This window comes from Aphanomyces astaci (genome assembly GCF_000520075.1).
Source record: "Aphanomyces astaci strain APO3 unplaced genomic scaffold supercont1.134, whole genome shotgun sequence".
Taxonomy (NCBI): domain Eukaryota; phylum Oomycota; class Saprolegniomycetes; order Saprolegniales; family Verrucalvaceae; genus Aphanomyces; species Aphanomyces astaci.
In genome coordinates this window covers 34,150-54,828 of record NW_009798397.1, presented here as the reverse complement: position 1 = coordinate 54,828, position 20,679 = coordinate 34,150, and the positions used below count along the sequence as shown (strand labels likewise).

The 20,679-nt window shown below is 53.7% G+C and overlaps 7 protein-coding genes across 7 annotated transcripts in view; 3 read left to right on the top strand and 4 right to left on the bottom strand.

Moving 5' to 3' along the window:
* Positions 1-4,480, top strand: part of H257_18067 (hypothetical protein) — a gene marked incomplete at both ends in the record, with an annotated part of 5,500 nt that extends 1,020 nt beyond the window's left edge. The window contains 3 exons of the mRNA XM_009847077.1: positions 502-1,815; positions 1,840-2,925; positions 2,960-4,480. Of these exons, the coding sequence (XP_009845379.1) occupies positions 502-1,815; positions 1,840-2,925; positions 2,960-4,480 (3,921 nt within the window). The remainder of the gene's footprint in view (positions 1-501; positions 1,816-1,839; positions 2,926-2,959) is intronic.
* A 318-nt stretch (positions 4,481-4,798) lies between these two features.
* Positions 4,799-5,457, bottom strand: H257_18066 (hypothetical protein; the record flags this gene model as incomplete). The annotated part of the gene is made up of 2 exons (XM_009847076.1): positions 4,799-5,338; positions 5,428-5,457. 2 exons carry the CDS (start codon positions 5,455-5,457, stop codon positions 4,799-4,801), a joined length of 570 nt encoding a protein of 189 aa, XP_009845378.1.
* Positions 5,458-7,035: 1,578 nt separating this feature from the next.
* Positions 7,036-9,824, top strand: H257_18065 (hypothetical protein). The gene is made up of 18 exons (XM_009847075.1): positions 7,036-7,126; positions 7,174-7,323; positions 7,369-7,479; positions 7,531-7,635; positions 7,679-7,780; positions 7,827-7,925; positions 7,975-8,070; positions 8,121-8,219; positions 8,267-8,365; positions 8,416-8,508; positions 8,556-8,657; positions 8,711-8,824; positions 8,877-8,975; positions 9,023-9,118; positions 9,175-9,276; positions 9,333-9,413; positions 9,463-9,555; positions 9,609-9,824. Exons 1-18 carry the CDS (start codon positions 7,049-7,051, stop codon positions 9,759-9,761), a joined length of 1,872 nt encoding a protein of 623 aa, XP_009845377.1. The 5' UTR covers positions 7,036-7,048; the 3' UTR covers positions 9,762-9,824.
* Positions 9,825-10,640: 816 nt separating this feature from the next.
* Positions 10,641-10,920, bottom strand: H257_18064 (hypothetical protein; the record flags this gene model as incomplete). Its single annotated transcript, XM_009847074.1, has 2 exons — positions 10,641-10,708; positions 10,788-10,920. The coding sequence occupies 2 exons, from the start codon at positions 10,918-10,920 to the stop codon at positions 10,641-10,643; spliced, it is 201 nt and encodes a 66-aa protein (XP_009845376.1).
* A 220-nt stretch (positions 10,921-11,140) lies between these two features.
* On the top strand, positions 11,141-11,621 carry H257_18063 (hypothetical protein; the record flags this gene model as incomplete). Its single annotated transcript, XM_009847073.1, has 2 exons — positions 11,141-11,275; positions 11,334-11,621. 2 exons carry the CDS (start codon positions 11,141-11,143, stop codon positions 11,619-11,621), a joined length of 423 nt encoding a protein of 140 aa, XP_009845375.1.
* Positions 11,622-14,453: 2,832 nt separating this feature from the next.
* On the bottom strand, positions 14,454-15,649 carry H257_18062 (hypothetical protein; the record flags this gene model as incomplete). Its single annotated transcript, XM_009847072.1, has 4 exons — positions 14,454-14,519; positions 14,575-14,871; positions 14,933-15,067; positions 15,128-15,649. 4 exons carry the CDS (start codon positions 15,647-15,649, stop codon positions 14,454-14,456), a joined length of 1,020 nt encoding a protein of 339 aa, XP_009845374.1.
* Positions 15,650-20,210: 4,561 nt separating this feature from the next.
* On the bottom strand, positions 20,211-20,630 carry H257_18061 (hypothetical protein; the record flags this gene model as incomplete). Its single annotated transcript, XM_009847071.1, has 1 exon — positions 20,211-20,630. One exon carries the CDS (start codon positions 20,628-20,630, stop codon positions 20,211-20,213), a length of 420 nt encoding a protein of 139 aa, XP_009845373.1.
* Between the last annotated feature and the right edge of the window lie 49 nt (positions 20,631-20,679).

Sequence of the window (20,679 nt, the reverse complement as noted above, 5' to 3'; positions counted from 1 at the left end):
GTTTGCCAGAATGAAAACGGCAAACAACTTGTTTTACGAAAGTGCCAGTAAAACCACCTTCAACCAACCAATCATCGCGTTAGATGAAGTAACTTTAAACAACGCACCCAAACGTTATTCAAGTTACTTTAGACATTATTTAAGCCTGAGAAATTTTTAAACAATGAATTTAACCCTGGAATTGCCAAAAAAGGTGCAAAGCACAATACGTAGTACTTGATTTCCATTAAAAAACGAAATAGAACGAACAACAATCGAAATATATATCATGTCATTTTCTGGATTATGTTGTGGTCATTTTCTGGATTATGAACAACGCGTCAAATATAACTTACCTCATACATATACACCAGAATACACGAGGAAAATTGTAAATTCACAGTTACGGGAAAATGGTTTGGGTTTGTATCAGCACCAACACTCCGAATACTGTGAATCCTATTCCACAACATTGAAGGAATAACATCAGGTGACAAATAGATCTACAATGCTTGACGGTAGCCACCTCACTGTCAACATCATTTTGCAATTGCCTCCCTAGCCATCATGGATTCTGACAGCATGGTGACAGGCTTCTCTGTTGTGAATAGTCCTCGTGGGGGCCATACCAAGCTCCTGGCCTCACCCCATCCCTTGGACAATGCTAACTTGCTATCGAAAGCCATCTTTGGGTGGGCCAACGCCCTCCTTCGGGATGGCAACCAACGCCAACTCGGCCCCGACGACATGTGGCGCCTCCAGGACTCCAACAAGGTCGCCACCTTGGCCTCCAACTACATCTCAGTGTACGCGACCCACGGCAAGAGCCTCCTCCGAACCTTCTTCACCATCTACTGGGTCAAGCTCATTGTCATTGCTGTCCTGCAGCTCTTCACGACGGCCTGTGATCTCTACGGACCCGCGTACGTCCTCCAGAAAGTGGTGCGGGCAGTGCAACAGCCAGTGTTCGACCCCACCGCCACGTCACTGCTAGTTTTGTCGCTGTATGGCATCCAAGTCGTGAGTGCGTTCGTGAAGGCGCACATGAAGTTCATGAACGATGTGATTGGCTTTCAGTTCGGGTCCAGTCTGCGCTCAATGCTTTTTCAGAAAGCCCTCAAGCTGAGCGCCAAGTCCAAGAAGGAAAAGACTGCGGGGGACATTGCCAACTTGTTCTCCTCCGACGTGGACAGTGTCATGGAGTTTGCCGTGAGCATGAACCTCCTTTGGATCGTACCTGTGCAAATTGGCGCCGTGTTGTACCTGTTGTATGTGCTCGTGGAGTGGGCCGTCTTTCTGGGTCTCGCGGTTGTGTTTGTGATCCTTGTCATTAACGGCGTAATGGCCATCATGATGGGCAAAGAGTACGATATCATATTCGAAGCCAAGGACAACCGCATGAAAGTCGTCAACGAAGTGTTTGGAGCGATCCAAATCGTGAAATTCAACGCGTGGGAGGAAAAGTTCCTCGACAAACTCATCGAGTTGCGTCTCGCCGAAGTCGTGTCCATTTGGAAGTACATGCGGTACTACTTGGTGCTCATGATGTTCATGTTCACCACCCCCGTCTTGGTCACGATCACCATCTTTGCCACGTTTACGCTGTGGATGCAGCTGTCGCTGACCGTCGAGATTATGTTTTCGACGTTGGCGTTGTTTAAGTCCCTCCAAGATGCCATGTTTGGTCTACCTCTGGTTATCATGACCACTGCGCAGTGCTTTGTGTCGGTGAAGCGCATCAATGCTGTGCTGCTCATGGACGAATTCGACCCGTCGAACGTCCAGACGCCGGCCTGTAACGCCGCACTCAAGGCCAAGTACGGCTTAGATCGCACGGTGCTGGCCATTGACCAAGGCTAGTTTGGCTGGCATACGCCGTCAGACAACACGGACAGCGCCAGTAAATCCAACAAGAATGTAGCAGAATCCAGCGCCGGTGAAGACAACGCTGCGACAGTCCTGTTTGCCGACGTCAACTTGACGATCCAGCAGGGCCAGTTTGTGGTTCTCCATGGCGCCGTGGGCCAGGGCAAGTCATCCCTATGTGCGGCCCTACTCGGAGAGATGCGCAAGCTGGCCGGAACCGTGTTTGTGGGGGGCGACGTCGCGTACTTTGCGCAGCAGTCGTGGATTCAGAACGCCACCGTTCGAGACAACATCCTCTTTGGAAAGCCCTTCGACGCAGCCAAGTACGCGAGCGTCGTGGAAGCGTGTGCGTTGACCACGGACATTGCGGCGTTGCCTGCGGGGGACCGCACGGAAATCGGACAGATAGGCATCAACTTGTCGGGGGGGCAGAAGGCGCGCATGAGTCTGGCTCGTGCGTGCTACAGCGACGCCGACATCTTTGTGCTGGACTCGCCACTGTCGGCCGTGGATGCCATCGTGCAGAACGAGATCTTCACCAAGTGCTTCCTCGGTCTGCTTCGGTACAAGACGATCCTCTTGGTCACACACAGCCTCGAGATTATCCAGTCCCCCCACGTCCATCGCACATTCCTCGTCCAAGACGGCACCGTCACCGAGTCCACGCCCACTCACAAGCGCGCCAACTCGTCCAAGCTAATTTCGTCTGTCGCCCCCTTGCGCCCCCCGACGGCCTACTGGGCGGTGGACAGCCAGGACATCGTCGATGACTTGGTCGTCACGCCGCCGCGATATGAAGACCACAAAACCCTGAAGTCCGAAGAGCACGAAACGGGAACCCTGGTGGTGGAAGAAGGGCGCGCCGCAGGTCGCGTGTCCAAGGCCGTCGTGATCGAGTACATCGGGGCGATTGGAGGCTGGTGGTCCATGATCGTCATGGTGTTGCTGATGCTGGCGGTTGAAGCCATCAAGGTCGGTAGTGACATATGGCTGTCCCACTGGTCCAACCAAAGCAAGACGCTATCTCCGGCCGACTTTCGAGCCAACACGAACCACAACATCCTGATCTACGGCATCCTCGTTATGGCCACTTGTGTGGCGACGTTGAAAGCAGATCTCGTCCGTGCTCGTGTATGCCTTGCGCGGCGCCAAGAAGCTGTTCTCGGAAATGCTGCACAGTATTCTGGAAGCCCCCATGCTATTCTTTGACGCAAACCCCATTGGTCGCGTGCTCAACCGCTTCGGCGACGACGTCCTTCAAGTGGACATGTTCATTCCGTTTGCTTTTGCACCGATCCTTATCCGAATTGCCTCCATCGGCTCCAAGATCGTCACGACCATCGCCATCACGCAGTGGATGGGACTGCTAGTGCTGCCACTCATGGCTGTGTACGGCTTCTTGGGGTCGTACTTCTTGGCGCCGTTGCGGGAAGTGAATCGCATCGAAAAGACGATGCAGTCGCCGCTGTTGTGTTTGGTCAGCGAAGGCGTCGACGGCTCCACGACCATCCGAGCGTTTGGTCCAAAGTACCTCCGTCGCTTCAACCGCATCCACGACGACCTCCTCGAAGTATTTGTGGGCGCGGGGTTCGTGGCCGCGGTGTCCAACCAGTGGTTTGCTCTGCGAGTGGAGCTGATCAGTTGCACGATCGTATTTGCCCTCTTGATGGGTGTCGTGGTCATGCACGATGCCATCAGCGCCGGCCTGATCGCCCTCGTGATTACGTACGGATTGGGCATTCCTGCCAACTTGGCTGGGCTGGTCAACGTCTGGGCGCGGATGGAGACGGCGCTGATCGCCCCCGATCGATTGTACGAGTACATCCAACTGACCAAGGAAGGCGAGCGACACACGCCGTTGGACGCCGCGTCGACGTCGTGGCCGACCCACAGACAGGTGCAGTTTGACCAAGTGAGCTACCGCTATAAGCCCACGGCCCCCCTCGTGCTGCAAGACGTGAGTTTCACAGTCAAAGGGGGCGAAAAGGTGGGCGTCGTCGGGCGCACGGGCGCGGGCAAGTCGAGCTTGATGATGTCGCTGTTCCGCATGAACGACCTCGCAGCGGGCCACATTCGCATCGACGGACTCGATATTGCCGACATGGGCCTGCACAACCTGCGCAGCCACCTGGCCATCATTCCCCAGAACCCCGTCCTATTCAAAGGCACTCTGCGCAACTACTTGGACCCGTTCGTCGAGTACGACGACGACCAGCTGTGGATCGCTCTGACCAAGGTGCAGCTGGCCGACCGCATCGGCGCCGACCCCGACATGCTGCTGGGACCTGTGGAAGAGAACGGAGAGAACTTTAGCGTGGGCGAGCGCCAGATGCTGTGCATTCCTCGGGCCCTCTTGCGCCAGGCCACGATCGTCATCCTGGACGAAGCCACGGCGGCCATCGATCACGACACCGATCAGCACCTGCAGCAGGTCGTGCGCTCCGAGTTTGCGACGTCCACGGTGCTTACTATCGCCCATCGTCTGGACACGGTGCTGGACTGCGACCGCATCCTCGTGTTTGACCAAGGGCGATTGGTCCAGAACGACACACCCGCGGCGCTTGTCAACGCAGGCACAGGCATCTTCTTTGACCTCGTCACCGAAGGCGGGTATTCGTTGGAGAAGCAGCTCTAAACACAAGCGTTATTTGTAGTTAATTGAAATGAAATTTGTTAAGGATCCATAGAGTTGCAAAATATGTATCGCCCTACATATCTACAGTATAACAGTGCATCGGTATTCGTTTATAGGTTAATAATCTTATTAATTGTACTATACCGATATATCTACTTCGAAGTAACGTTACTAAGTTAGTATGATACTACGCAGGCCTCCTTAAATTGTAGAAATCTACAAACTATAAAAACTAGCTTGTTTTGTAGACACCGCCAGCATTAGTTTGTAGACTGCTGTTGAGTGTAAAGTCCCATTGTTTTATTCATTTTGCGATCTCTAATGAAGCAGCGACATCAACAGGCGACGCTGCTTTGCCTGGAAGGTGCACTCCGGCGATAGGTGCATCATACAGCTACGGAACTCCTCGAGCTCCCACTTGAGTATCGAGAAATCCGACTCGACTGCAGTCGTGTTGGCGAGCACCGATGCCAACCGGACCCTGAAAGCGCGGAGGTTGTCGTAACCACTTGGCAGCACATCCCACGCATCGTTGGATATCGTTGTGCTGCTATGCATCTCGATGGCGGTGCAAATGTTCCTCTCCTTCCTCCTTGTACAGCTTGAATAGTTTGCGATTCTCCTCTTCGACCTTGTCGACCCTTGAGGCTGACCAGAATCTTGACACATGTCCGCGACGCACACCCAGGAGTGAAGCGATGGTGGAGATATTGTGCTGTGGTGTGGTGGTGGCGGCGGTGGAGGGTAGTGGCCGTGGGCATCGAAGCGCGCAGTATGATGGCGGTGGTGGACGGTGGAGCGCAGCCGCGAATGCGGAAGTTCACAGCTGCGCTCCACCGCCCATCGCCACACCCACTTCTATGCAGCGTTACATTATTCCATCGTCTTCGCCCACCTGCACCCTTCACCAACCATCTGAATTTTACACGTAATTATAGCATCCCCACCATCGCTGCTGCAATATTCCACCGTCCCATCACCGCCACCAGATGCACGACGACTTTTAAGGTTTTTATGTCGATAGTTGCAGCGATGTTGTTACTCAATGCTAGTATTTTCGATTGAGAATGACCAGCACTTATCGATCATGCACATGCAGAGACCTCGCTGCAGCATACAATGCTACGAGTAGTATGTACATGACGACGTCGTTGTATGGGCTGTTAAGGCAAGTCCAGGTCATCGTGTGTCTGAACATAATAGTCTCGTCGGTTCAGATTTACACCGCTTACTCTCATAAGTTCTTTGCACCAATCATGCAATACTACTACTGCGTACTATGTAGTCATGGTTAAGCATCAAGCGTACAACACACAGTTGTGCTGTCAACATGATTTCAATAACGATAAGGGATCAATAACGTTAAGGGATACGCCGTCCTCGGATGCTGCCGGTCATTCGCATTGAACTTAACGTTCGGGGAATTTCGACATTCAATTTACTGGAGTAATTTACTCGGAATATAGACAATTACCGTCTCCATCGCTAAGTGCAGTATGCACTACACCTAACGATACTAGTGTAGTACTTCTATCAGGGGTAGGAGTCTGCTCTTTACGAGGAGCAGATGCTCTTAGCGTGAAAGGTGAATTAGTTAGCAGTCAGTATGTATGTAATTTGACTTGCATCTTGTATGCCAAATTGAACTATATTTATTATATTTTCATATGCTCCTCGAAGTATTTTCAAACAATCTGATTCCAGGGTTCAGTCAGGTCTTTCTTGACCTACAGTAACGTTACTGTACCCTGGACGAAAGACCAGTACCGGTACGTACCATTGGTACTCCGGAGTACACACTAGCATTTTACCAAGAGCTCAGTAACCACCCCGAAACCCCTCGGACCCCTGCACACGTTAAGTTACCGGTATAACCCGAATCCCCGAATTTAATTTCCCTGGGTTCGGGGTGCTCTACTTGTAATCCGCAAGCGCGTCAGCTTGTCGTCAATCGCACAGCATGCCATGTGGGTTAAGCCATCGAGTTCATACAGCGTCGACATAGGAAGACTAATTCCCTGAGAGCAACAGTTGTACAGTTTCTTACGTAATCATTTCATTTTGGCGTATGACTGCTTAGTAGTAGTACTGTAGTACTTCGTAGTGTAGTACTTCGGGGTTTCGGGGTAGTACTTCGTAGTACTAGTATTTCATAGTCAAATACAGTGTAAACAAACATCACATTCCAGGTACTGTAGGTGATACCTAATCACTAGCGATGCAACTTAACCCTGGGAATAGCAACACAACGGGTCTGGGGTTCCGACGTAACAGGGCTCATGGTACTTTTATGATTACGAAAAAACTGTTTTTATTAGGGAATTACCCTCATATCAAAGTTCAATGGCAGCATGTGTGTGGCCGCAGATGACAACCTGATATCTCAATATGTTATGCAGCTGCTAGTATATGTTGGTCATGATATCCCTACTCCTGCTTACTGTATATTGGTACTAGTATGTCCCTGCTATCCGACGAACGTCCTTCAGATATTATGAACGAGCCAAGTAAAAGTACTTTCCCTCTCGGATGGGATGTGTCAATTTGGATTTTCACTTGCACCTGACCATGACATCGACGACCCAAGCCGAGGAGCTGACGGACAAGAACCTTGAGGCATACATCACGAGACTCGTGAGCGAGAAGGTGCGCTCCATTGCACACAACCATACCATACGCATGAACTGAGTTAGGGCGATGACGTCAGCCTTCCTGTTGATGCGCTTACCAACTCGTTTGGCGAGAATCTCAAGCTTATGTTGGCCGGTGGAGAGATGCGCGAGTACTTTGAAAATGCATGCAAGCTTCAAGGCCAAGATGTGGATGTCGTGCTGAAGAAACTGGTACGATGTGCACATGTTCGAGCTCGTTCTTGATTGGATACATAGGACTCCCTGCTGCCTGAAGTAAACGCCATGCACAAGGCAATCCAGCAATCTCAGCTGGAAGATGAGGAGCTGTCTGAACCACAAGGCTCCACGGCCGTCCGCCTGGACATTGTACCGACTACCCATCTTCTTGGATCAACCTGATTCAATGTATGGCCGTAGGCTAACTGGACACCGCTGCTCTTCGCCACGTACGATGGAGCTATCGACGACGTCAAGGCCATTGTAGCCCAAGAAGGCGACGCTGCCATCCACCACGCTCTCAAGGTAGGTATGGTGCTCTCAATATTGAAAATCACGGTTCAAGTAGAGCAACGGCGTGACTCCGATCTTCCTCGCCTCCAAGTACGGACACTTCGAATTGGTGACATATCTGGTGGACCACGGGGCCAAGCTTGACACTGCGGCGGCGGTACGACGATCCTTCGACCCTCGAATGAATCTTCAAACTGGACTAGGATGGGTTTACCTCGCTGCACACCAGTGCACGCAATGGACATTTGGAAGTGGTGACATATCTGGTGGACCACGGGGCCGCCGTGGACGCCATCACCAACGTGAGCATCAATCAACCTTAACGTCGGCATTTTTCAAACCAAAGCGCAGGAAGGACATACCGCTTTGCATTTGAGCGCACTGAATGGACATTTGGAAGTGGTGACACTTCTGGCCCCTCTGAGCTCAATCGACCAAGCTACGAACGTGAGTACACGTGAGGCTTTAACTCTATGATAATCGATTCTTCGACACAGGACGGATCGACGGCGTTTGTCTTGGCGGCGCTTGGAGGTCACGTGGACGTTCTCGCCTTTTTGGTAGAAAGTGGGACCAACGACCTGGCCACCATCTCAGTACACCCATCCACCCACCGTACCTGTCTTGCCTACCTATGACGTAGGATGGCCAGACTGCGTTGCATGTTGCGGCGGCGAAAGGACATTTGAGCGCGGTGAAGTTTATCCTGGGCCGCCACGAGTACGCCGCCTACGAGTCAACCGTACGCCAAGTGTGCTGTTTTTAGTGTTCCATCTCACCGCGTGTTTGCAGTGTGAAGTGTCCCCGCTGGTCGTGGCGTCCCGCAATGGACATTTGGAGGTGGTGCAATTCCTCGTCCAGGACCACGGCGCCAAGTTCTCTTCGGTACAATCGGTTCATCGACATGATCTAACCTGAGATGGTTCCTTCAGGATGGCTCTGTGACAGAGCTGGGCATTGCCGCCTACGGAGGGCATGTTGAATTGGTGCGATTCTTGATCCAAGCTGGCGCGTCCGTCGAAGCATCGACCGACGTATGTAGTGTCCATCTTGGATTGGCTATATCCGCATATTGAACGGTCAACAGGACGGCACCACACCCCTCTTCGCAGCTATCATGGCAAACAATGCCCACTACCTTGACGTGGTCGAAGTGCTGGTCTCTCTCGGCGGAGCCAACCTCCAAGCTCAGCTGACGACGGTATACACTCGATTCAGCAAAGCTGCGATGGCGTTAGCATGTGATACTGTAGACTGGAGAAACGGTGTTGCATTATGCGGCAGGTGCTGGTCGCTTGGATGCGACGAGGTTCTTGCTCGGCAAAGGGGCGGCTGTCGACACTACGGACGCTGTACGTACAGTAACACCGTCACTTTACTCGTATAACTCTGGGTGAAGTCTGGAGCCACGCCATTGTTTTTGGCAAGTCAACACGGCAAGTGGGCAGTTGTCAACGCTCTGCTAACACATGGTGCCAATGTCGATGTGGCTAACGTACGTTATATATATTTATATATATACAATATGGTGGAATATCGACGTATATTTAGGCGGAAGGCACAACCCCGTTGATTGTGGCTGCCGAGAAGGGCGATATTCTCATTGTCAAGGAGCTCCTGGGCAAAGACGCTTCCATTTCGCTCCAAAACAAGGTCGGCTGTCCTCAATATAATACTTGTAGTACATATTCGCTCATATAGAAGTATAGGCTGGAAAGACGGCTCGGGATGTCGCGCTGGCCAACAAACACGCCGCCGTGGTCACTGCGATCGACGAGAGTCAGTTGACGGTACACTGTCGTTCACTGTACGGTGTTGTTGACGCTGGGCTGTGCACAGGGGCCCAAGCTGTACCAGGCAGTTTACCGCAACGACATTGATGCCGTTCGTGCGTTGCTAGAGCGTGGCGCCGATCCCACGTGGAAGACTGTGGTGGGTCCATTGCAAGGTTGGCCTGTTTTTAATATGTTGACGCGACTGAATAGGCTGGCAAAATGCCCATCGACATTGCACGGGGCGACCCAGCCATTCTGGCGCTGCTCGAAGAACGCATTGCCGCCAACAATACCGCGAAACCCAAGGGAACCAAGGAAACTAAGCGACCCAAAGCCAAGGAGAACAAGTGCCAAATTATGTAGTCGGCCTGGCCTGGCGATACTAATGTCGTTGGATCCATAATTGACTTTGTGTGTTATGTGTTACTACGTAGTATAAAGATGAGGGCGATCGTGTCGTGTTCGTCGAAGAACCGAACAATATGAGCATCTCCACCGGAACACGGATTTTGACCCTGGATCTGAAATTCCTCCACACATATCGTACTAACGTTAACGATACTAACATTACTAGTAAGTTAGTTCAAACCCTCAAACCCCACGCTACTACGATATGTAGTGACGTTTATTCTCGTTTATCAGCTAGATAAGGAATCTTTTGCGCCTACATCGTACTAGCGTTAACGATGCTAACATTACTAGTAGTTCAAACCCTCAAACCCCACGCTACTACGATATCTATAGTAACGTTTATTCTCGTTTATCAGCTAGATAAGGAATGTTTTGCGCCTACAGCTAGCGGACTTCGCATACGTCGAACGTTAAACGTCTGAATACTGGGGGATGGTGGAGCATGCGTTAACGATCTGCTCAGTCAGCACCTTCCACCGGATGGAGCGGAGGGCCTACAGATCGGCGAGACAAGTAAGACGCTGCAGCTCTTCGGGGACATCATTGAGGTCAGCGCTGAGGACGCAAGGCAGCGACGTGATGGGATGCCCGGACAAAGGCTCAGCGACGGCAAAGGATCATTGACTTGTAGGCCGGAATGTCGACTGACCACAGGAGGATGTGTGTCAAGGAGCCCAGGCGCTAGCTGATTAGGCGGTAGCGCAGTGGCTTGGGGTGGGCAGGCCTAAAGCGCCGAATTTGAGATGTGGCGCAGGTAGTTGACGCCAATGAGAACGCTGGTGTGGGACAGTGAAAGTTCTCGATCTGCGCAAGCTCCGCTAGCGTTAAGGCCTAGGTGTCACAGCTATAGCGCAGCACGAGGAGCACGTAGCAGTTGTACAGGCGCAGGCGATTGGTCTCTTGGATGATGTCGCTGCGGAATCAAATACACCACATGTTGTGGAAAGCAACGCGGTCCAGCCATTTGTAGTGAGCTACGTAGATGGAGACGCCAAGAAGGCTGCCGAGCTTCGTGGTTTTGCACTGTCATCGTCTGCGTCGATACCGGGGTCACGAGGAGGTTGATGGAAACGCGCTTGAGCGTCGTGATTTCGGTCGTCTCCGTGTTCATGACGAGAATCCACTTGGTATTACTGCGGATGGTTCTTGATACGTTGAAGAAGTCTGATGATGTCCTGTTCAGCCTGGAGCATTTATAAACCAAACTGACGTCTAGTGACTACGTTCCTTTCGGGCAACGCCAAGGAGGTTTTCAACGCCGATGTCCAAAAGTACTCGAAGCCAATGCGAAGTGGGTTAGATCCCCCCAACGGCTCGGACGATGATGCTCCATGCCAACGCGCGGTCAAGCTGGTTGGGCAAGAACGGCCGCGTTCTTGCCCAACCGCACGCTCAACGTGAACACGGACGGCAAGACCCCGTACAAGCTGATCCATGGGGCCATGCCCAACAGTGCAAACTTGAAGGTATTTGGCTGCCTGTGCTACCGCAAGGTGGACAACACGAACAAAATCAGCAGCCAAGAGCTACGCGACCAACCACAAAGCCTACAAGCTCTACGATTTGGAAACCAAGATGGTCGTGATCGCCGTCGACGTCCGTTTCTTCGAGAACGAGTTCCCCAACTGTCACGTGCCGATCATGGAAGCCTCAACTGATGCCGTTGAAGCCGACTTTGATAGGGACGGCTTGGAAACGCACGACACCGCCGCTCGCCATGCTCCACGGGCGCCAATGAAAGCTGTCCCGGAGACTGCCCTGTACCGGAACCCAGCGTCCCCGCCAACGACAGCACCCGTGGCTCAACCCTAGTCGGATTCCGTAGCCCCAGTTCGTGCACCGCGGCGTGAAACTGTGGACGTCCAATCTATCTCCATGTGGCTCGTCCCCCGCCTCGTGAACAAGTCTTGATGGACCCCTCAGCCAAGTATCGCTGCACTCAACTCGGTGAACATGGCACGGTGACGGCTGAGTACTGTATATCACCAACACAGCAGCCGCGGCTCCTACACTCGCTCCTGCCAGCGATGACCATGGCTCCGAAGAACCCGACTACAGCCCGAGCGATCTCCCGCCGCTCGACGACGACGATGATCTCGCCGCTTTCGATTTTTGCGTCGCCGTCCATGACATCGATGACTCGATACCTTCCAGCTTCTGGGGGGCGATGAAACGCCCCGACGAGGAGAAATGGCTCGAAGCGTGCAAGGCCGAGTGGAAGAATCTTAACTACATGCAGTGCTTTCACGTCGTTCATGGGTCCCTGTCGCGGCGCCTTGCCTAGCCGTTGGAATTTCAATCGGAAACTGAACCCCGACGGCACCACGACGCACAGGCTCAACCGCTACTGTGTGTCTGTGACCCCGCCCTCCTTCAATCCTCTGGATCCGTCGGTGATTTCGTCCGTCGACTACCACAACCATAGTGTGCGATGTCCGACTCGTGTATTGGTGACAAGGAATTGTGGTAAGTAGTGACGAACTCCGTCGCCACTGCACGCACCGCCAAGCAGTCTGTCGTCGTTGCTGACGTCTGGAACCCCTTCGGCGTATTATTACGAAGCGCCTCGAACGAGCGTCTGCTCTGGGTGACCACGGCTCTGCCTCTACCATCCAAACACGAACCCAACTCGCAGCCTTCACGAATGCCGTTGCGGCCCCAAGCGATTACGCAAACCGATGGCTCCGTTCATGTTCTAAACGCCTTCACCATCCCCACCTATGCTCACCGTAATTGCGTCAACAACCCCGGTAATTCCGTTGCCAATAACACGTTTCCTGCGTGCCCTAGTCTCAAGTCGGACTCTACCCGACGTGAGAGCGCTTCATAGCAGCCCGACCTACCACAAGTACTCGCACAACTTTGCGGACATCGCCCAGTCGATGTTTCGGCTTCTCCTCAAGGATACTCCTTGAGTTTGGGATTCCGCTTGTCAGTCGGCCTTCGAAGGCCTCAAAACCATCCTTCAAATCGCCACGAACTTGGCGCTCCCGGACTTCGACAAACCTTTCTCCGTTGTCTGCGACGCCTCGCAGTTTGCAATTGGCTCCTGCCTGATGCAGCTCGCCGCCTCCGGTCGCCCTCGCCCGGTTTCCTACCAAAGCCGCGAACTTCACGCGGCTGAGCGGGCATATTCAGTTCATGACTTGGAACTTCTCTCCATGAAGGACGCCCTAACAAAGTTCCGAATCTACCTCCTCGGCGGTAAACTGGTTTACACCGATCATGCGTCCTTACGCACGGCGACCAACCCACCGCAAATTTGGCAGCGCATGGTGCGCTGGATTTCGTTCTTCTCCGAATTCACATTCTCGGTCCAGTACAAGCCCGGGAAGGACAACATCCTTGCCGACGCCCTATCTCGGCATCCTGATCTGGAACTGACCACGATCGGTCTTTTGACGTCCGGTCTTCATGATCAGATCCGCGCGGCGTACGCCTTTGACGCTGACTGCTCGTCGCGCCTGGCGGCGTTCACCGACCCCGTTTCCCCCAAACCACGCCGCGCTTCGTCGGGCTTGCAACGCTACACCCTAGCCGATGGGCGTTTGATGTTACAACCCACCGCGGACTCGCCCCCGCACATTGTTGTGCCCGTTGACGCACAGCTGCGCCTCACTCTTCTTCGGTCGTACCACGACTCCCCCAGTGGCGGCCAATTTGGCCGCGACAAAATGCACGCGGTCTTGGCGCGTTGGTACTGGTGGCCCCGCATATAAAAATCCGTCGTGCGATACGTAGCTCATTGCGACGCTTGCCAGCGCACTAAGGTCACCATAGCCTCTCGGGCCCCACTTCAACCCTGGTGTATTCCCGACGAACTTTGGTCGTCCGTCAGCATGGATTTCATGTTTGGCCCGCCGCTCGACGTCCGCGGTAACACCGGCATCGTGGTTTGTGTCGACCACGCGTCAAAATAAGTTATTGCCGTCCCCGTCCGGGACACGCTGAGCGGCGCGGACGCCGCTCGCCTCTTTTTCGACCATGTTTTCTGTCGCTTTGGCCTGCCTCGCTCCATCGTTTCGGATCGCGACCCGCGGTTCACAGCGAAGTTTTGGTCCACCCTTTTCGCCCTGTGGGACACCTCGCTCGACATGTCGACCTCGGACCACCCCGAGTCCGATGGCCAAACTGAACGCACCAACCGCGTCCTCAATTATATTCTTCGGAGCTACTCCGTCTCTACGGGCTCCTCATGGGCTGTCACGTTACAGCATGCGGTTTTCGTTTACAACGCCTCGGTTCAGGCGTCCACTGGCTTTTCGCCCCATTATGCGGTCCATCTCCAACACCCCCGCCTCCCTCCGAAGCTCGACGGTTGGGTCTCAAGTGGGGGAGGAATCACTGCGCGGCTCTCTTCTACAGGCGTGCTCCCCAACGCCCCCAGCCGTACTCTCCAAACCATCCAGAGCTTCCTTACCCGACTTTCGCCGCCGAGTTCTCCTCCACAAGTCGGCGGTACCCACCCATCCATTCCGCACCCGCGCGGTTGGGATGTCCTCCAACGCCAAGCTTCGCAGTGTCTGGCACGGCCCCTTTATCGTCCTCCGCGTGGTCAGTCTGACCAACTACAAGCTCAATCTGCCTAACTCATGGCAGATCTATCCAACATTTTATGTGGGTAAACTCAAACGGTATTTACCCCTACCGCGATCGTGGGATCGTGATGGACAACGACGGGTCGGCAATTCGCTGTGCAAGTCGGGCCAACTACAACTTGGTATTTAGAGGATTACATCAAGCAATCATTACCTCGGGTTCGCACCACATATTTACGCGGGCGGCGATCCGCGCGACAGACCGAGCGTCCAAACGCACATGCTTCTGTCGCCGCACCCCGGCGAAATGAGACAGCAAGTTGGCCAACCGCCCCGCTGCCTTGTAGTCTCCACACAAACGCTACAACGTACTGAAGCAATGTCTCATCATTGCAAATCTCGATCCGCCCCGCGTCCACAGTCCGGCGCTCCAGGCGCCCCCGTTCATACAACTCACGCATGGCGCCCTTGAACTCATCGAACCGGTGAAAACTCACCCTCTCAAGCTGCATGCCTTCCAAGGCCTGCAGCATCCATAACACCCGCAGCTCAAACGATTGGGCGCTTACAAACAAGCGCAGGTACCGCTCCGACGGCAGCATTGGCCGTCTGGTATCCCCAGTCGTCGCGAGTTTCGTCAAACTCGCCCACCACTGTCAAACGCCGCGTAATGTCGCGCACGTACCCAAAGTCCACACCACCCCAACCGGCAGGAAAACCCTAACTCTCGCTCAAACACTTCGTCTCGAGCGAGGCCGGCCCACCAGCTTCGCATTTCACTTTGGCTTCCGTCTTCACGACGGTTCCCTTGACGCTCGCATTTCCTTCCTTTCTCCCGACACCTGCAGCGTCAAGATGTCCCCCATCGCCAGATGGTGCCCCAGTCACATCCCCGCTGGCCGCCTTAGTAGCTGCGGCCGCTGCAATCGCTTTGGCCTCTACGGCGCGCTTTGCCTTTGCTTTTGCCTCTTCGGGTGCTCTTGCCTTCTCGGCGGCCTCCTCCCGTGCCAAGTGCTGCTCCAGCAGCTTCTGCACACCTTCGGCGCCCACTGTAGGCATGGCGCTCTTCACCAAATCCGCAGCCGCTTGCTGCTCCAGCTGCCCAAGCCGTTCGCGCTGCAAGCCCCCCTTGGCCTCCCAGTCGGCCGCATCCTCGGTCGGCGCCACTCCGTTGTCGTCATCCGACTCTGCTGTGAGGTCCACTACCTCCACTTGTGGCGCCGGCGATTCGGTCTCTTCCACGCTGTCGTCGACATCCTCGGCGATTACGCTCGCCTTGCGCTTCTTGCCTTCGTCTGCCATCTCCAATCTCAACTGTCACGTCGTCACAGTTCCTTCATTTCTGACCACGTGATGATGACACGTTCTGTCTTAAGTAAGGTAGGGTGTAACCGTGCCCATCATCCGGTTCTCAACCGGATGACTAGTCCACACCTCTTCAGTCTAAGGTGTCCTTTCAACCCATAAAATTATGCCATAAACCATTTTGGTAAGTCTGCAAAAAATTCCCAAAGTCTTATATCCCATGAAGAAAAGAGGAAACGAAGAATCTCCACAGTTGTCTGGATGCCAGTTGAATTATGGAAAAATAGTTCGATTGCCGATTGAAGTGCAAGACTTCAACGTGAACACAAACCTTCATAAAAAAGTCGGACCAAATCGGTGCATATTTTTATGCCATAAAACACCCGGTTCTCAAGAAAATGGCATAAACTAAGTCTTAGCATAATTGAAAATTTCTACCGGAGCCTTTCCAACTTTCAGTGGACCCCACAGCACATGCACTGATTCCCATCTTAAAAATACCCAATCCCATTCTACTGCAGATAGGAGAGTTTTGAAAACGCATACTACAAACTGTTCTGCATGGTGCTGCAGAAAGATCTATCAGCCTTTTAGAGAACGGCTCATGGTCTCATGATCGGTAAGGCCGTTAGTCTCCATTATGTGCAGCAGGCCGCCATTCGTCGTGCAGTTGTACGCCATTGTCGTGCGGTTCAAAAATGTGCATTATTGGTGCATTTTCATTGGACAAAATGATTAGACTTAAAATAAACCAGAAAAAGTAATTCGTAGTAAGAGACCTCAGTTTGCAATTTAATTCGGCCTCCGCAAGAGGTTCTGTCCGGATAACGACGGGAGCGAAAACAAAGAATTCTTTAGCCTCATCGCCCGAAGTAATGATTGACTCTGACCACCAACGCTCGCAGTCCCCTGTTAACGGGACGGAGCGATCCTGATCCCGAGAAGCCGAACGCGGCCAACCCTTGCGCCGTCAAGCCACTACCCCGTTCGCCTCTCCACGCTGGCGTAATCCACCAGCTGTTGACCAGCGGTTTCAATCAGATACCCCATTTACGGCGCCCACACCGACTCCCGTGATCCCTGTCAGCGCGTGCATGGACGTCTTTACCAAGAAGCGCGTGGCGATGTGGGACATGGCCAACTGCGACTACCGTGGCGTTACGGAGACGGGGTGGGCCACATGGTTTAGTAATGCGTTTGAAGAGGAGCCTCAAGACCGGGATGTGCTTACGAAGCGTTTGACCACGGCGATCCGGTTCGACACGACAATCCTGGACGCCAACTCGCGCATTGGCAAGATGCTTGACAACCTGATGCGAGCCTTGGAGCGCGACGACCAAGCGTGGGTCTTGGACCAAGAAGGCACGACAGTTGTCCACATCATGGTCAAGGCGATCAAGCCGCTTGGCCTGCCAACGCCAGCTGGCCCTCCAACGTGTACCGTTTCGTTGACTGGCTGCATGTGCATACCGCCGAGTACCCCACTTGTATGCCCTGGTGTTGCGAATTTGCCAATCGCAGAACCCCTGAACCCCTCCCAAGAAGGTATCCAAGTGCTCGATTAGGTTGGATATCCTGTGTGTGATCCTATTAGCTAGTTATACTATTGGCTGCCCAGCAGCTGTCTGATTAGGTTAGGGTTAAGTGGGGGGGATTTCTCTTTGTGATTTGCCTTTGGATCGGACTTCGCAAGAAGTTGATACGCAACACCCGGTGGAAGACGAGAAGACTTTGGCACCGCCTGCGACGGCAGCCGCAGCACCATCGCGGCCATCCAAGCCTGGCTGCAGCAGTGGACCTCCCCGGTGCAAGATAGCCCGAAGTACGAGCGAAAGAAGGCGACCTGCCTCAAGTGCGGCAGCGAGAACAACAAGGTGGTAAACTGCCCCAATTCCGCGCCTGGCGAATCCGAGCGCCTGCTCAAGGAGCAAATGGACAAGTGTGGGAGAGCGCGCAACAAGAAGGTGACCAAGCTTCAAAGCAGCGCGAACAAGTCCCTCGGCCGCGAAGCCAAGATCGAGGGCATCGTGTCCGTCACGACGACCCTCCTCGACACCGGCTCCGACGTTACCTTGTTGACAACCGGTGTCAGGACTGGGCTGGCGTGGAAGTCAATGTGATTTCGCCGGAGCCATCCGTGATCCAGCCGTATGGCCTAGCACCTGCCCTCAAGGTCGACCGCCAAGTGCAGTTCAAGTTGGTCACCCTGGACGCCCCCTGTGGATCTTTGGCCCTGCGTGTACTCAAGGCCTGGGTGGACTCTTCCTCCAACGCAGCAGAACTCCTGATCAGCCGGGCTGTGATGGAAGGGCTGGGCTTCTCTGAAGACGAGTTTTTCAGCGACGCTTTTGCCAAGCAAGAAGCCTGGGATGTCAGCGACGTGGACAAGCCGTCTGCGATGGCAAGTGTCAGCCGCCTGACTCAAGTAGCCGCCCCAAGTGACGAGTGCGGTGATGACGGCATGCACTGTGCCACCCCCAACATCCAAGTCCCATCTGCTGAAGACGCCGAAGGCGAGCGGATCAGGCGGCGAGCGGTGGTTGAAGTGGTGATTCAAGCCAAGCTCCATGCCGCCAAAGACGAAGGCTTGACCGTGGACCTCCTCGAGAAGCTGCGACTCCTCCTGGTCAAGCACTGCGATGTGTTCCGCCTCGAGATCGGCCACGACGAGCCGATCAAGATAGACCGCTCCGGGTGCGCATCAAGCTTGGCGGCGTCCCTACCAAGTGTGGCCTGCGACGATACCCCCTAGCGCATGAGAAGTTCCTGAAGACACATGTGCGCGAGCTTGAAGCAGCTGGCCTGTTGTACCGAAACAACCGCGCAACATGGGCCCCGGCGCCGCCTTCGTCCCCAAGAAAGCCCCTGGCGACTTGCGCATGACCCCAGCAACACAAGCGACGCCGCGGCGACCACCAACGACCTCCTCGACTGGTTCACGACCTTTGGGTATGTCCATTCCTGGGTCTCCGACAGCGGCTCCCACTTCAAGAACGAAGTCATCGACAAGATCCGCAAGGCTGCCGGCGCCCACCGCCACTTCACGACCGCCTTCTGTCCTTGGGCGAATGGAACGGTTGAAGTAGTCAACCGACGGATCCTCCGCGCTGTCAAGACGCTTACCAGCGAGTTGAAGCTGCGCGCGACCGACTGGCAACTTGACCTGGTCCTGGTACAAGGCGCATTGAACCACATGCCCAGCGACACTTAGCGGCATATGCCCGGGTGACCGCCTTTATTGGCCTGCCTGCGACGACGCCCCTGCCTGCGTTTGTGAACACCATGGCCAAGGACATCGCCGACATCGACTTGCTCTACTCCACGCGCAAAAAGCACATGGACGAGCTTCACGAAGCGATGGAACAGCTCTACCGCGAAGTGGCTGCGACAAGCGACAAGAAGCGACGTCAAGCCCGCGACCGCCAAGCCAAGCCCAAGGCCGTCCAGTTGCAGCAGTTTGCAATCGGCAACGTTGTCCTCGTTGGTCAAGTGTCCCGCCAAGGAAACAAGTAGTCGCTGCACTGGCGTGACCCAAGCAAGATCGTCCGGATCGTGACAGACAAAGTCATGGAAACCCAGAAGTTGGTTTCCATGACTTTGTCTGCAGCCTTGCGACTTGTACCTCAACCACGCTTGCCGACTCAAGATGTATTGCGAAGACAGCTGCGATGTGACCGAAGAGCTGGTCGACCATATTGCCTTTGACAACGAAGGGTTCCGCGTGGCCAAACTCGGTGATGTCCGTGAATAAAGCGGCGAATACCAAGCCCTCGTCTACTGGCTTGGCCTCAATAAAGATGAAGCCTCATTGGAGCCCGTGCGCTCCCTCTATGAAGACATCCCCCTCGTTTTCCGCCAAGTGAAAAAAATGGCCGCAGAACTCGAGATAACCCTCGGACACTCCCTTTAGGGGTAAGTGTTCTGCATGGCGCTGTAGAAATACCTATGAGCCTTTTTAGAGGTCGGCTCATGGTCTAATGATCGGTAAGGCCGATAGTCTCCATTATGTGCAGCAAGCCGCCATACGTCGTGCGGTTGCACGCCATTGTCGTGTAGTCGAGGAGACCTAATTAACAATATGTAAATTGCAAACTGAGGTCTCTTACTATGAGGCCGAATTAACATTACTGTATGTAAATTTAGACTGAGGTCTCTTACTACGAATTGTCTATTTTAAGTCTAATCATTTCGTTTAATGAAAATGCCACAACAATGAACCTCTTTCAACGCCGAAGGCGTCACCACCGCTCAAACGGATTTTGCTGTTGTGAAATGGCACGTGTTGACTAAAGTATACCTTAGTCCAGCCAACGACCTTGTTTTGGCATTGGTACACTTGTTCAAAGGTGGGGCGAGGTTCAACCTACCTATGACAAGTACAGTACATAGTTAGGATGCCGTCTTGACTTGTTTGTACGACTGGCAAAGTCGCAAGACAAATGGTCTCATATACAGCTCGGTGGTGGAAAGAGGAGCACAAATAGTCAAGAATAAACTGAAAATCCAAGGACGAAGTTTTGACAACGCTTAAAATCTACAGATAACGTTTGAGGTAGACCTAAAGCGCCTTGGGGCGGAAATCAGCGGTTTGGCACGACAAGTTGTCCCCGGGAGCCACCCCCAAGAGCTCGCAGAACTTCTTGAAACTGGCAATGCGGCTCTTTTCCGAGTCACGGTTGGGAGGGTTCACACCGCATTCCAAGCCACCGTTGATGATGTGAGTGGCCTTGGCAAAGCCACCGGGGAGACCCACCACCTTGTGGATGTTGCCGTTCCACCTTTCATCGTTCCAGTACCACAACGCACTCCACCACACCAAGTCGAAATCTGTGGCGACCAGCTCAGGGCTCGCGACCAAGTCCAAGTTGACGGCCTTGCCAAAGTCCTTGTAGTTGTAGTTCCACGACAACTGGATCGGGCCACGACCAAAGTACTGCTTGCCAGCCGCACACGGGTACTTGGGTGACTGCTGGCACATGGTGGACTTGTTGATCTCCTCAACGTAGCGAAGATCGCCAGACTCGAGC

Excerpts from the sequence above, each read along its gene's own strand:
- H257_18065 (XM_009847075.1), top strand. The coding sequence starts at position 7,049 with ATGACATCGACGACCCAAGCCGAGGAGCTGACGGACAAGAACCTTGAG. Across the intron at positions 7,324-7,368 it reads ATGTCGTGCTGAAGAAACTG|GACTCCCTGCTGCCTGAAGT; the intron begins GTACGATGTGCA and ends TTGGATACATAG. Across the intron at positions 8,509-8,555 it reads ACGGCGCCAAGTTCTCTTCG|GATGGCTCTGTGACAGAGCT; the intron begins GTACAATCGGTT and ends TGGTTCCTTCAG.